General features: G+C 48.3%; 1 protein-coding gene across 3 annotated transcripts in view; it reads left to right on the plus strand.

Annotated features, from left to right (window-relative positions):
* LOC120979020 (histo-blood group ABO system transferase 2-like) overlaps positions 1 to 13,825 on the plus strand; it is a 93,781-nt gene that overhangs the window by 65,167 nt on the left and 14,789 nt on the right. For all 3 annotated transcript variants that reach the window (XM_040407523.1, XM_040407525.1, XM_040407524.1), the window contains one exon: positions 8,314 to 9,009. In XM_040407523.1, coding sequence (XP_040263457.1) covers positions 8,314 to 8,998 — 685 coding nt within the window. In that variant the 3' untranslated portion in view covers positions 8,999 to 9,009. The remainder of the gene's footprint in view (positions 1 to 8,313; positions 9,010 to 13,825) is intronic.

The following is a 13,825-nucleotide window of genomic DNA, read 5'->3' on the forward strand; positions in this document are numbered from 1 at the left end:
CTGATAGTGTCATTCAGAAAAACCTAAGACACACGCTACCGTGCAGATAGAAGTCTGATTCTGTGATTAAACCTATACCTGTCACACAGCGCAAAAAAAAACAGGCCGGACATTTCTATTCAACCAAATCTGTACTGTTTTAGCTGGTCAAGTTATTTGTAGTGACCGTAAAAGCACATTTTTTGTTCTGGGTTGAAAAACTATTCCCAAATTTGCCATTCTCAAAATTGTGGTGAACGGGAACAATGAGGAAAACATCTAATAAGGGACGCGGACGTGGACATGGTCGTGGTGGTGTTAGTGGACCCTCTGGTGCTGGGAGAGGACGTGGCCGTTCTGCCACAGCCACACGTCCTAGTGAACCAACTACCTCAGGTCCCAGTAGACAGCAGAATTTACAGCGATATTTGGTGGGGCCCAATGCCGTTCTAAGGATGGTAAGGCCTGAGCAGGTACAGGCATTAGTCAATTGGGTGGCCGACAGTGGATCCAGCACATTCACATTATCTCCCACCCAGTCTTCTGCAGAAAGCGCACAGATGGCGCATGAAAACCAAGCCCATCGGTCTGTCACATCACCCCCATGCATATCAGGGAAACTGTCTGAGCCTCAAGTTATGCAGCAGTCTCTTATGCTGTTTGAAGACTCTGCTGCCAGGGTTTCCCAAGGGCATCCACCTAGCCCTTCCCCAGGGGTGGAAGAGATAGAATGCACTAACGCACAACCACTTATATTTCCTTATGATGAGGGCATGGGAATACCACCTCAGCACGTCTCTGATGATGACAAAACACAGGTGCCAACTGCTGCGTCTTTCTGCAGTGTGCAGACTGAACAGGAGGTCAGGGGTCAAGACTGGGTGGAAGACGATGCAGGGGACGATGAGGTCCTAGACCCCACATGGAATGAAGGTCGTGCCACTGACTTTCACAGTTCGGAGGAAGAGGCAGTGGTGAGACCGAGCCAACAGCGTAGCAAAAGAGGGAGCAGTGGGCAAAATCAGAACACCCGCCGCCAAGAGACTCCGCCTGCTACTGACCGCCGCCATCTGGGACCGAGCACCCCAAAGGCAGCTTCAAGGAGTTCCCTGGCATGGCACTTCTTCAAACAATGTGCTGACGACAAGACCCGAGTGGTTTGCACGCTGTGCCATCAGAGCCTGAAGCGAGGCATTAACGTTCTGAACCTTAGCACAACCTGCATGACCAGGCACCTGCATGCAAAGCATGAACTGCAGTGGAGTAAACACCTTAAAAACAAGGAAGTCACTCAGGCTCCCCCTGCTACCTCTTCTGCTGCTGCTGCCTCGGCCTCTTCTGCTGCTGCAGCCTCGGCCTCTTCCTCCGCCTCTGGAGGAACGTTGGCACCTGCCGCCCAGCAAACATGGGATGTACCACCAACACCACCACCTGCGTCACCAAGCATCTCAACCATGTCACACGGCAGCGTTCAGCTCTCCATCTCACAAACATTTGAGAGAAAGCGTAAATTCCCACCTAGCCACCCTCGATCCCTGGCCCTGAATGCCAGCATTTCTAAACTACTGGCCTATGAAATGCTGTCATTTAGGCTGGTGGACACACACAGCTTCAAACAGCTCATGTCGCTTGCTGTCCCACAGTATGTTGTTCCCAGCCGCCACTACTTCTCCAAGAGAGCCGTGCCTTCCCTGCACAACCAAGTGTCCGATAAAATCAAGTGTGCACTGCGCAACGCCATCTGTGGCAAGGTCCACCTAACCACAGATACGTGGACCAGTAAGCACGGCCAGGGACGCTATATATCCCTAACTGCACACTGGGTAAATGTAGTGGCGGCTGGGCCCCAGGCGGAGAGCTGTTTGGCGCACGTCCTTCTGCCGCCAAGGATCGCAGGGCAACATTCTTTGCCTCCTGTCTCCTCCTCCTCCTCCTCAGCTTCCTCCTCCTCTTCTTCCACCTGCTCATCCAGTCAGCCACACACCTTCACCACCAACTTCAGCACAGCCCGGGGTAAACGTCAGCAGGCCGTTCTGAAACTCATATGTTTGGGGGACAGGCCCCACACCGCACAGGAGTTGTGGGGGGGTATAGAACAACAGACCGATGAGTGGTTGCTGCCGGTGAGCCTCAAGCCCGGCCTGGTGGTGTGCGATAATGGGCGAAATCTCGTTGCAGCTCTGGGACTAGCCGGTTTGACGCACATCCCTTGCCTGGCGCATGTGCTGAATTTGGTGGTGCAGAAGTTCATTCGCAACTACCCCGACATGTCAGAGCTGCTGAATAAAGTGCGGGCCGTCTGTTCGCGCTTCCGGCGTTCACACCCTGCCGCTGCTCGCCTGTCTGCGCTACAGCGTAACTTCGGCCTTCCCGCTCACCGCCTCATATGCGACGTACCCACCAGGTGGAACTCCACCTTGCATATGCTGGACAGACTGTGCGAGCAGCAGCAGGCCATAGTGGAGTTTCAGCTGCAGCACGCACGGGTCAGTCGCACTGCGGATCAGCCCCACTTCACCACTAATGACTGGGCCTCCATGCGAGACCTGTGTGCCCTGTTGCGCTGTTTCGAGTACTCCACCAACATGGCCAGTGGCGATGACGCCGTTATCAGCGTTACAATACCACTTCTATGTCTCCTTGAGAAAACACTTAGGGCGATGATGGAAGAGGAGGTGGCCCAGGAGGAAGAGGAGGAAGAGGGGTCATTTTTAGCACTTTCAGGCCAGTCTCTTCGAAGTGACTCAGAGGGAGGTTTTTTGCAACACCAGAGGCCAGGTACAAATGTGGCCAGACAGGGCCCACTACTGGAGGACGAGGAGGACGAGGAGGTGGAGGAGGATGAGGATGAAGCATGTTCACAGCGGGGTGGCACCCAAAGCAGCTCGGGCCCATCACTGGTGCGTGGCTGGGGGGAAACACAGGACAATGACGATACGCCTCCCACAGAGGACAGCTTGTCCTTACCTCTGGGCAGCCTGGCACACATGAGCGACTACATGCTGCAGTGCCTGCGCAACGACAGCAGAGTTGCCCACATTTTAAAGTGTGCGGACTACTGGGTTGCCACCCTGCTGGATCCCCGGTACAAAGACAATGTGCCCACCTTACTTCCTACACTGGAGCGTGATAGGAAGATGCGCGAGTACAAGCGCACGTTGGTAGACGCGCTACTGAGAGCATTCCCAAATGTCACAGGGGAACCAGTGGAAGCCCAAGGCGAAGGCAGAGGAGGAGCAAGAGGTCGCCAACGCAGCTGTGTCACGGCCAGCTCCTCTGAGGGCAGGGTTAGCATGGCAGAGATGTGGAAAAGTTTTGTCACCACGCTACAGCTAACTGCACCACCACCTGATACGGAACGTGTTAGCAGGAGGCAACATTTCACTAACATGGTGGAACAGTACCTGTGCACACCCCTCCACGTACTGACTGATGGTTCGGCCCCATTCAACTTCTGGGTCTCCAAATTGTCCACGTGGCCAGAGCTAGCCTTTTATGCCTTGGAGGTGCTGGCCTGCCCGGCGGCCAGCGTTTTGTCTGAACGTGTATTCAGCACGGCAGGGGGCGTCATTACAGACAAACGCAGCCGCCTGTCTACAGCCAATGTGGACAAGCTGACGTTCATAAAAATGAACCAGGCATGGATCCCACAGGACCTGTCCATCCCTTGTGCAGATTAGATATTAACTACCTCCCCTTAACAATATATTATTCTACTCCAGGGCACTTCCTCATTCAATACTATTTTTAATTTCATTTTACCATTATATTGCGGGGCAACCCAAAGTTGAATGAACCTCTCCTCTGTCTGGGTGCCGGGGCCTAAATGTGTGACAGTGGCCTGTTCCAGTGGTGGGTGACGTGAAGCCTGATTCTCTGCTATGACATGAAGACTTATTCTGTGCTGACATGAAGCCAGATTCTCTGGGCCTAAATGTGTGACAGTGGCCTGTTCCAGTGGTGGGTGACGTGAAGCCTGATTCTCTGCTATGACATGAAGACAGATTCTGCGCTGACATAAGGCCAGATTCTCTGTTACGGGACCTCTCTCCTCTGCCTGGGTGCCTGGGCCTAAATGTGTGACAGTGGCCTGTTCCAGTGGTGGGTGACGTGAAGCCTGATTCTGTGCTATGACATGAAGACAGATTCTGCGCTGACATAAGGCCAGATTCTCTTTTACGGGACCTCTCTCCTCTGCCTGGGTGCCTGGGCCTAAATATGTGACAGTGGCCTGTTCCAGTGGTGGGTGACGTGAAGCCTGATTCTCTGCTATGACATGAAGACAGATTCTGTGCTGACATAAGGCCAGATTCTCTGTTACGGGACCTCTCTCCTCTGCCTGGGTGCCTGGGCCTAAATGTGTGACAGTGGCTTGTTCCAGTGGTGGGTGACGTGAAGCCTGATTCTCTGCTATGACATGAAGACAGATTCTGCGCTGACATAAGGCCAGATTCTCTGTTACGGGACCTCTCTCCTCTGCCTGGGTCCCTGGGCCTAAATGTGTGACAGTGGCCTGTTCAAGTGGTGGGTGACGTGAAGCCTGATTCTCTGCTATGACATGAAGACAGATTCTGCGCTGACATAAGGCCAGATTCTCTGTTACGGGACCTCTCTCCTCTGCCTGGGTGCCTGGGCCTAAATGTGTGACAGTGGCCTGTTCCAGTGGTGGGTGACGTGAAGCCTGATTCTCTGCTATGACATGAAGACAGATTCTGCGCTGACATAAGGCCAGATTCTCTGTTACGGGACCTCTCTCCTCTGCCTGGGTGCCTGGGCCTAAATATGTGACAGTGGCCTGTTCCAGTGGTGGGTGACGTGAAGCCTGATTCTCTGCTATGACATGAAGACAAATTCTGCGCTGACATAAGGCCAGATTCTCTGTTACGGGACCTCTCTCCTCTGCCTGGGTGCCTGGGCCTAAATGTGTGACAGTGGCTTGTTCCAGTGGTGGGTGACGTGAAGCCTGATTCTCTGCTATGCATGAAGACAGATTCTGCGCTGACATAAGGCCAGATTCTCTGTTACGGGACCTCTGTCCAACTGATATTGGGTCATTTAAATTTTTTTAATTTTTATTTTAATTCATTTCCCTATCCACATTTGTTTGCAGGGGATTTACCTACATGTTTCTGCCTTTTGCAGCCCTCTAGCTCATTCCTGGGCTGTTTTACAGCCTTTTTAGTGCCCAAAAGTTCGGGTCCCCATTGACTTCAATGGGGTTCGGGTCTGGGACGAAGTTCGGGTCGGGTTCGGAACCCGAACCCGAACATTTCCGGGAAGTTCGGCCGAAGGTGTTCGCTCAACTCTAGCAATGACTCCTAGGCATAGGTGTACATACAAGAGTATGAAGGACCTTTGGAATAAAGTAATGGTAGGCTAAAGGAACTTTGCTGATGTCATCATGTTACATGACTGCAGGTCCTTTATCCTCCAAAAGACGCCAGAGGAGGAGGAGGAAAATGGAGAACCTGCAGCCTGTAAGTAAATAAGTATGTGTGTGTATCTGTGTCAACATCTGCTTATTCTGTATATAGGAGATGGCGCCAGTGTCCTAAATCTCTGCACAGTGTGGCAGTGCTCCATGCCAGCACTGCTTCCTCATCATTACACTGCCCGTCGTCTCCTGTGGAGCGGCGGCGCAGTGTAATTACAAGTACTCCAACAATGAGCCCTGTGGTACTACACTAGTGACAATGACCCCTCCAACAATAAGCCCTGTGGTACTACACTAGTGACAATGACCCCTCCAACACTGAGCCCCGTGGTACTACACTAGTGATAATGATCCCTCCAACACTGAGCCCTGTGGTACTACACTAGTGACAATGACCCCTCAAACACTGAGCCCTGTGCTACTACACTAGTGACAATGACCCCTCCAACACTGAGCCCTGTGCTACTACACTAGTGATAATGACCCCTCCAACACTGAGCCCTGTGCTACTACACTAGTGATAATGACCCCTCCAACACTGAGCCCTGTGCTACTACACTAGTGACAATGACCCCTCCAACACTGAGCCCTGTGGTACTACACTAGTGACAATGGCCCCTCCAACACTGAGCCCTGTGGTACTACACTAGTGATAATGACCCCTCCAACACTGAGCCCTGTGGTACTACACTAGTGACAATGACCCCTCCAACACTGAGCCCTGTGGTACTACACTAGTGACAATGACCCCTCCAACACTGAGCCCTGTGGTACTACACTAGTGACAATGACCCCTTCAACACTGAGCCCTGTGGTACTACACTAGTGACAATGACCCCTCCAACACTGAGCCCTGTTGTACTACACTAGTGACAATGACCCCTCCAACACTGAGCCCTGTGCTACTACACTAGTGACAATGACCCTCCAACACTGAGCCCTGTGGTACTACACTAGTGACAATGGCCCCTCCAACACTGAGCCCTCTGGTACTACACTAGTGATAATGACCCCTCCAACACTGAGCCCTGTGGTACTACACTAGTGACAATGACCCCTCCAACACTGAGCCCTGTGCTACTACACTAGTGATAATGACCCCTCCAACACTGAGCCCTGTGCTACTACACTAGTGATAATGACCCCTCCAACACTGAGCCCTGTGCTACTACACTAGTGACAATGACCCCTCCAACACTGAGCCCTGTGGTACTACACTAGTGACAATGGCCCCTCCAACACTGAGCCCTGTGGTACTACACTAGTGATAATGACCCCTCCAACACTGAGCCCTGTGGTACTACACTAGTGACAATGACCCCTCCAACACTGAGCCCTGTGGTACGACACTAGTGACAATGACCCCTCCAACACTGAGCCCTGTGGTACTACACTAGTGACAATGACCCCTTCAACACTGAGCCCTGTGGTACTACACTAGTGACAATGACCCCTCCAACACTGAGCCCTGTTGTACTACACTAGTGACAATGACCCCTCCAACACTGAGCCCTGTGCTACTACACTAGTGACAATGACCCTACAACACTGAGCCCTGTGGTACTACACTAGTGACAATGGCCCCTCCAACACTGAGCCCTCTGGTACTACACTAGTGATAATGACCCCTCCAACACTGAGCCCTGTGGTACTACACTAGTGACAATGACCCCTCCAACACTGAGCCCTGTGGTACTACACTAGTGACAATGACCCCTCCAACACTGAGCCCTCTGGTACTACACTAGTGATAATGACCCCTCCAACACTGAGCCCTGTGGTACTACACTAGTGACAATGACCCCTCCAACACTGAGCCCTGTGGTACTACACTAGTGACAATGACCCCTCCAACACTGAACCCCGTGGTACGACACTAGTGACAATGACCCCTCCAACACTGAGCCCTGTGGTACTACACTAGTGACAATGACCCCTCCAACACTGAGCCCTGTGGTACTACACTAGTGACAATGACCCCTCCATCACTGAACCCCGTGGTACGACACTAGTGACAATGACCCCTCCAACACTGAGCCCTGTGGTACTACACTAGTGACAATGACCCCTCCAACACTGAGCCCTGTGGTACTACACTAGTGACAAAGACCCCTTCAACACTGAGCCCTGTGGTACTACACTAGTGACAATGACCCCTCCAACACTGAGCCCTGTGGTACTACACTAGTGACAATGAACCCTTCAACACTGAGCCACTGAGCCCCGTGGTACCTTCCCCTCCTCCAGGTAGCAATGACTCCTCCAATATTTATTTTTATTTTAATGACTTATATAGCGCTGACATATTCCGCAGTGCTGTGCAGACATAATCACTGCTTACTGTCTCCAATGAAGCTCACAATCTAAGCTCCCGATCAGTATGTCTTTGGAGTGTGGGAGGAAACCGGAGAACCCAGAGGAAATCCACGCAAACATGGGGGGAGAATAAAAACTCCATGCAGATGTTGTCCAGGATTTGAACCTGGGACCCTCTGAACCTCTGTGTTGTCCAAATAGAACATACTGTATAGAAAAAGCTTTATGTATGCCCTTTCTCAGGGGCATGTCCTTTCAGCTGGAGTTCCCTCCCTCTCACAGCTCAGGGGTTGTTTCCTTTCTCAGGGGGTTTATCCTTTCTGCTGCAGCTCTCGCTCTGGAACTGTCACAGGTTCTAACAGTAGATAGGGCAGGTGGCAGTTGAAAAATGGAACTGAGTTTGTGTGACGCTAAACAGATGCATTTTATAGGCTATTTCAGGGACTATGCAAAATTTTTAATTGCATGCAAATACAAAAGTATACAGATCCAAGTGCTGGTTTGAAAAATTTAGAATATTATTTGTAGGCCAACCCCATTGACATCTCTTAAAGTAATAGTCAAGTCGATGCATTTCATTTCAGGTACATCCAGTTTCTTCTCCCATTCTTGGAGTCTGCAGAGCGTTACTTCATGGTTGGTCACAAAGTTACATACTACATATTCACCGACAAGGTCAATGAAGTAGTTAAACCCAAATTGGTCAATGGCCGCATCTTGCAAATTCACCTTGTGGTTGCTGACCAACGTTGGCAGGATGTGTCCATGAGAAGAATGGAAATCCTCACCGTCTTCACTAAGGAGCATATGCCAAAAGAGATAGACTACCTGGTGTGTGCTGATGTTGACATGGTATTCAATGATCATGTAGGAGTGGAAATACTTGGGGACCTGGTAGCGACACTCCACCCAGGAAATTTCCTTTCTGAACCAAATGCATTTCCTTATGAGCGTGGACCAATTTCTGCAGCATATATACCATATGGGCTTGGAGACTTCTATTACATGGCTGCTTTGTATGGTGGAAAAGTAGAAGAAATTTACAAACTTAGTGTATCTTGCCAAAAGGGTATTATGAAGGACAAGGAAAAGAATATTGAAGCCGCGTGGCAGGAGGAATCTCATCTCAACTGGTATCTGGTCTACAATAAACCCACCAAGATACTTTCACCTGAATACCTCTGGGACACTAACCTAGCTAATGGTGAACTCATCAAGAAGAAGAGGTTCTTGGCAGTGCACAAAAACCACCAAGAAGTGAGGAACTAAAATGCTATTACGTAAGTACGTCATATCTTCAATGGAAGGTTTTCCTCCAGTATGGAATCTAGGAACAGTTCCTGCTTTATATTTATGTGCTATGTGGTGTCATATGGCTCGGTCCTAACCGAGGCAATGGATATTGGTGGACTTTGACACTGATTGTACTTGCAGTAGAGATAACCATTGTGTAAAATGTCTTTAGTATTATGCAGATGTTAAAGGAACACTCCTGGCAGAACTGATGTACTTTCTCTTTAGATTGGCCTGAGAGGGTGATGCATTTTGGTGTTTTTTGAACCTTTGAGTCATGTACCACCCTCTTAGGCCCTGCATTAGGCATTCTTCATTGTTTCAGTTGTGTCTGAAGTTTTTCTTTAGTATACACAGTGCCAAAGCCATTAACTGTTTTGTTTTTTTAAAGGGCTTATCCCGTGATTAATGAGACATCATATAGGACATGACAATTTCTTTCTAACAAAGCTAGAACCAGCCCTGTACCTCACATTGTTCCAGAGACCTCTCCAGCTCAAGCTGGCAGCTAAGGGGTTGTGTCCATTCTGCTGAAGCTCAGGGGTATGTCCTTTCTGCTGCAGCTCAGGGTGTGTGTCCTTTCTGCTGCAGCTCAGGGTAGGTGTCCTTTCTGCTGCAGCTCTCTCCCTATCACAGCTCAGGAGGCAGTTGGGATAGAACTGAGCAGGTGCATCCACCTCAGTGAGATGGACAGAGAAATAAGAAATAAGAAAAAAAAAAAAAACAGCAGGTGGCACTGTACAGAAAGATTTCAGTGAATAACTCAGTGGCTATTCTAAATTTTTAATTACATACAATTACAAAAGTATTCAGATCTAGGTGCTGGTTTGAAAACTGTGGAATATTTTTCATGGGACAACCCATTTACACTGCACCCTACACCACCAGACCTGTGAAAGGAAGCTTACTTACCTGCTCCTTGATGCTTGATTCTGGTTCCATGGGTCGCAGTCTGTTTTTCTCTCATTTTGGTCCCTGCATGTACAGTATGTTTCCAGCACTTACTGTACAGGGTCACGTGTCAACAACTTGCCTCAACAGTGACCCAGCAGTGACGTGCCACTTGGAGACACATCACTGTTAAGGCCAGTTGGCATTTGACCTCATCTGTGCTGAAAGTTTACATGCGGGGACCAAAGTGCAATGAATACAGCCTGGGATCCACTGAGTTGGAACCAAAAGATGGGAAGCCATTAGTATACTTCTCTTCACAGGTCTAGGGGGAGGGGCTGTAATAAAAAAAAAAAAAGTCAATCGTGGACAACCCCGTTAAGGCTACTTTCACACCTGCGTTCGGGTGTCCGCTCGTGAGCTCCGTTTGAATGCTCTCACAAGCGGCCCCGAACGCAGCCGTCCAGCCCTAATGCATTCTCAGTGGAGGCGGATCCGCTCAGAATGCATCCGCCTGCCAGCGTTCAGCCTCTGCTCCGCTCAGCGAGCGGACACCTGAACGCTGCTTGCAGCGTTCGGGTGTCCGCCTGGCCGTGCGGAGGCAAGCGGATCCGTCCAGACTTACAATGTAAGTCAATGGGGACGGATCCGTTTGAAGATAACACTATATGGCTCAATCTTCAAACGGATCCGTCCCCATTGTTTTTCAATGTAAAGTCTGGACGGATCCGTTCAGGCTACTTTCACACTTAGAGATTTTTCTAAGTTATAATGCAGACGGATCCGTTCTGAACGGATACAAACGTCTGCATTATAGGAGCGGATCCGTCTGATGAAACATCAGACGGACCCTCTCCGAACGCTAGTGTGAAAGTAGCCTTAGTGATGCAGTCAAGTCAATAGGTTGTTACGTTTTCTGGTTCAGGTGCCACAAATGTACTGGTTCTCAGCATGGAGAAAAATGCTGAAAAAGTCAAATTATCTCTCCTCCAGACAGGGAAAAACTATCTCATATCAGCCAAACCAGAAGCTTAAGGAAGATGTCATAATCTGTAGGCATTTGTTTTATAATTTTACCAGTTTGTTAAATTCCCAACTAGGGGGAGAAATACATTGGACCGTGTCTATTGCAACATAGCAAATGCTTATACAGCATCACCTGCCCCCCATCTTGGCAGGTCGGATCACATTTCTTTGTTTTTAGCTCCAGCATACAAACCTCTTATCACCGGGATTAAGCCTACTTTGCATACAATCAGAGTTTGGCCTGAAGGAGCCACAATGAGACTACAGGATTGTTTTGAGGACACAGATTGGGATTTGTTTAAACAGGCAGCTACAAAGGAAAATCACACAGACTTAAACATATATGCCTCCTCTGTCCTATCCTATATTAAATTTTGCATGGACAATGTCACTGATACCAAAATCATTCGGACCTTCCCAAATAGGAAACCATGGATAAACAGAAATGTCCAAAACCTTTTGACCCAGAGGAGTACAAAACAGCCAGGTCCAATCTGAAGAGGGGCATTAAGGAGGCGAAGCACTGCTACAAAACAAAAATACAACATAATTTTACAAGCTCTGTTTCCCGACGCATGTGGCCGGTATCAAGTCCATTACGAATTATAAGAGCAACACCTGTTCTATCAACACTGGAAATTCTTTCTCTCTTGATGACCAAAATAATTTTTTTGCACGATTTGACAAAGACAATGAGCTGCCTATCATCAAATTACTTACCCTTCACACTGCGCTGTCACACTGGAGCAGAGAGACAGCTATGTGCGGATGCTGTTCATTGATTACAGCTCCGCCTTTAACACCATCCCTCCCAACAAGTTGGCAACGAAACTGAACAACTTGGGTCTCAGCTCAGACCTGTGTAACTTGATACTGGATTTTCTTACAAAAAGACCACAAATCGTACGCATGGGCAAGCACTTCTCTTCATCCTTAACACTAAACACTGGGGTACCACTGTAAACCTATTCACAATACCAATACTATTATAAAATTTGCAGATGACACGACCGTGATAGGCCTAATCTCCAACAATGATGAAACAGCCTATAGGAAAGAGGTTGAGAACCTAGAGAGACGGAGTAAGAACAACAACCTCCTACTCAATACCAAGAAAACAAAGGAGCTAATTCTGGATTTTAGGAAGAAGAAAAGAAATGGACACCATCCCATTAGCATTAATGGTGGAAACGTGGAGATAGTTCAAAGTTTCAGATTTTTGGGAGTTCATATTAGTCAGGACCTGTCATGGATAAAAAACACAACAGAAATTACCAAAAAAGGCCTTCAGAGGCTTTATTTTCTGAGGAGTCTGAAGAAAGCACAACTCCCAAAACAGCTGCTAGTCAATTTTTACAGGTGCACCATAGAATCTGTTATCACATACTGCATTACAGGGTGGTCCTCCGGCTGCTCTTCTGAGGACAAGAAGACCCTCAAGCGCATCATCAGAATGGCTGGCAGAATCACTGGTACTCAGCTACCATCACTGAATGACATCTTCACTGCTCGCAGCAGCAACAGTGCAAAAATTATCTGCGGGGATACAACTCACCCCGGCCACAGCCTTTTCATTCCCCTACCCTCTGGTAGGGTCTTAGAGCCCTACATGCCCGCACCACTAGGCTGAAGAACAGCTTTTACCCCAAAACAATCAGTCTCCTAAATGCTCTGAGATTATTGCCCCTTCCTAGGATAGAAACTACCACAGACTGAAAGTGACTGCTACATTCGTGAACCCATGATGATCTCTTGTCTGCAGTGGTGTCTGATCAGTGTGTATATATACTCATAAGCACTTCCTACCTTGCTCTTGCTATATACAGTATATGCTGTGAACTGTGAATAGTAATGCTTTCTAGTGCAATGGTTTTTTTTTTTTCTAGTGTAATGCTTTAGTTTAAATGTCAGTTCTTGTTCCTCTGTCCATGGCATCTAGGATTGCTCCAAACAACATTTCATTGTATTGTACAGTGACAATAAAGGCATCTTATCTTATACAAATGGGTGACTCTTCCATTTTGGAGGAGTCTCCGATTTAGCTTTTAAGAAATAATTTCCTCCCTTCTGGAGGAGAAATAATTTGCATACTTTTCCCCATGATGCATTGACTGTAAGTAAATACCCCACAAGTACCACAGATACCCCAGTACTCTGCTCTGTACTCACAGATGGGTGTTTTTCCTTTTAGAGGAATCTCTGGTTTGGATTGATATGAGCTATCTTCGTTCTGGATTAGAGCTAATTTGCATACTGGCCCAGATACAGAAGACATGGTTTGGAAAATCAGGTTGCTGATTTGAAAAGTTTACTATGTGAACAAAACCAGATATTAAAGTGGGGTTTTCCACCATTGAATTGATTCCTTTGTTTTCTCAAATTAATTACTAATTATGAAACACCCATTTATACAATGTGCTCTGTATCAAATTTTTATATCAACAGTGAGATGACTGAGGCAGCAGATGTTTTATAGACTGAGTTCATGTTTATATGAATGCAGCAAATAACATCAACGTGGGGTGTCTGTAATCCAATCTGTTATGGCAGTGGATGTGAAACTATTGTGTTAGCCAACAGATTTTGTTTAGGGCTAATCCCAACGGTGCTATCCTGGCAGTCCCTGGGTATTCACTCTTTAACCCCTGTACAAGGATCTAGACTTTGCTGCAGGGGAGCCACCAGGCTGCCTCCTTTACGATTAGTCTTTGTCTGGTTAACAGCTGACCCACAGGGGTCAGAAATAGGGGAGCATGGCATCGAAGTGTCAGGCACAGTCATAGTCAAGGACAAGCCGAGATCAGGGCTGGCAGAATATATTCAATACAGGAATGAGTCCAAGGTGAGGGCAGGCAGCAGAGGGAAAACATGGTCAGGTAGCGAAGA

Source organism: Bufo bufo, chromosome 9 (assembly GCF_905171765.1).
Source record: "Bufo bufo chromosome 9, aBufBuf1.1, whole genome shotgun sequence".
Classification (NCBI taxonomy): domain Eukaryota; kingdom Metazoa; phylum Chordata; class Amphibia; order Anura; family Bufonidae; genus Bufo; species Bufo bufo.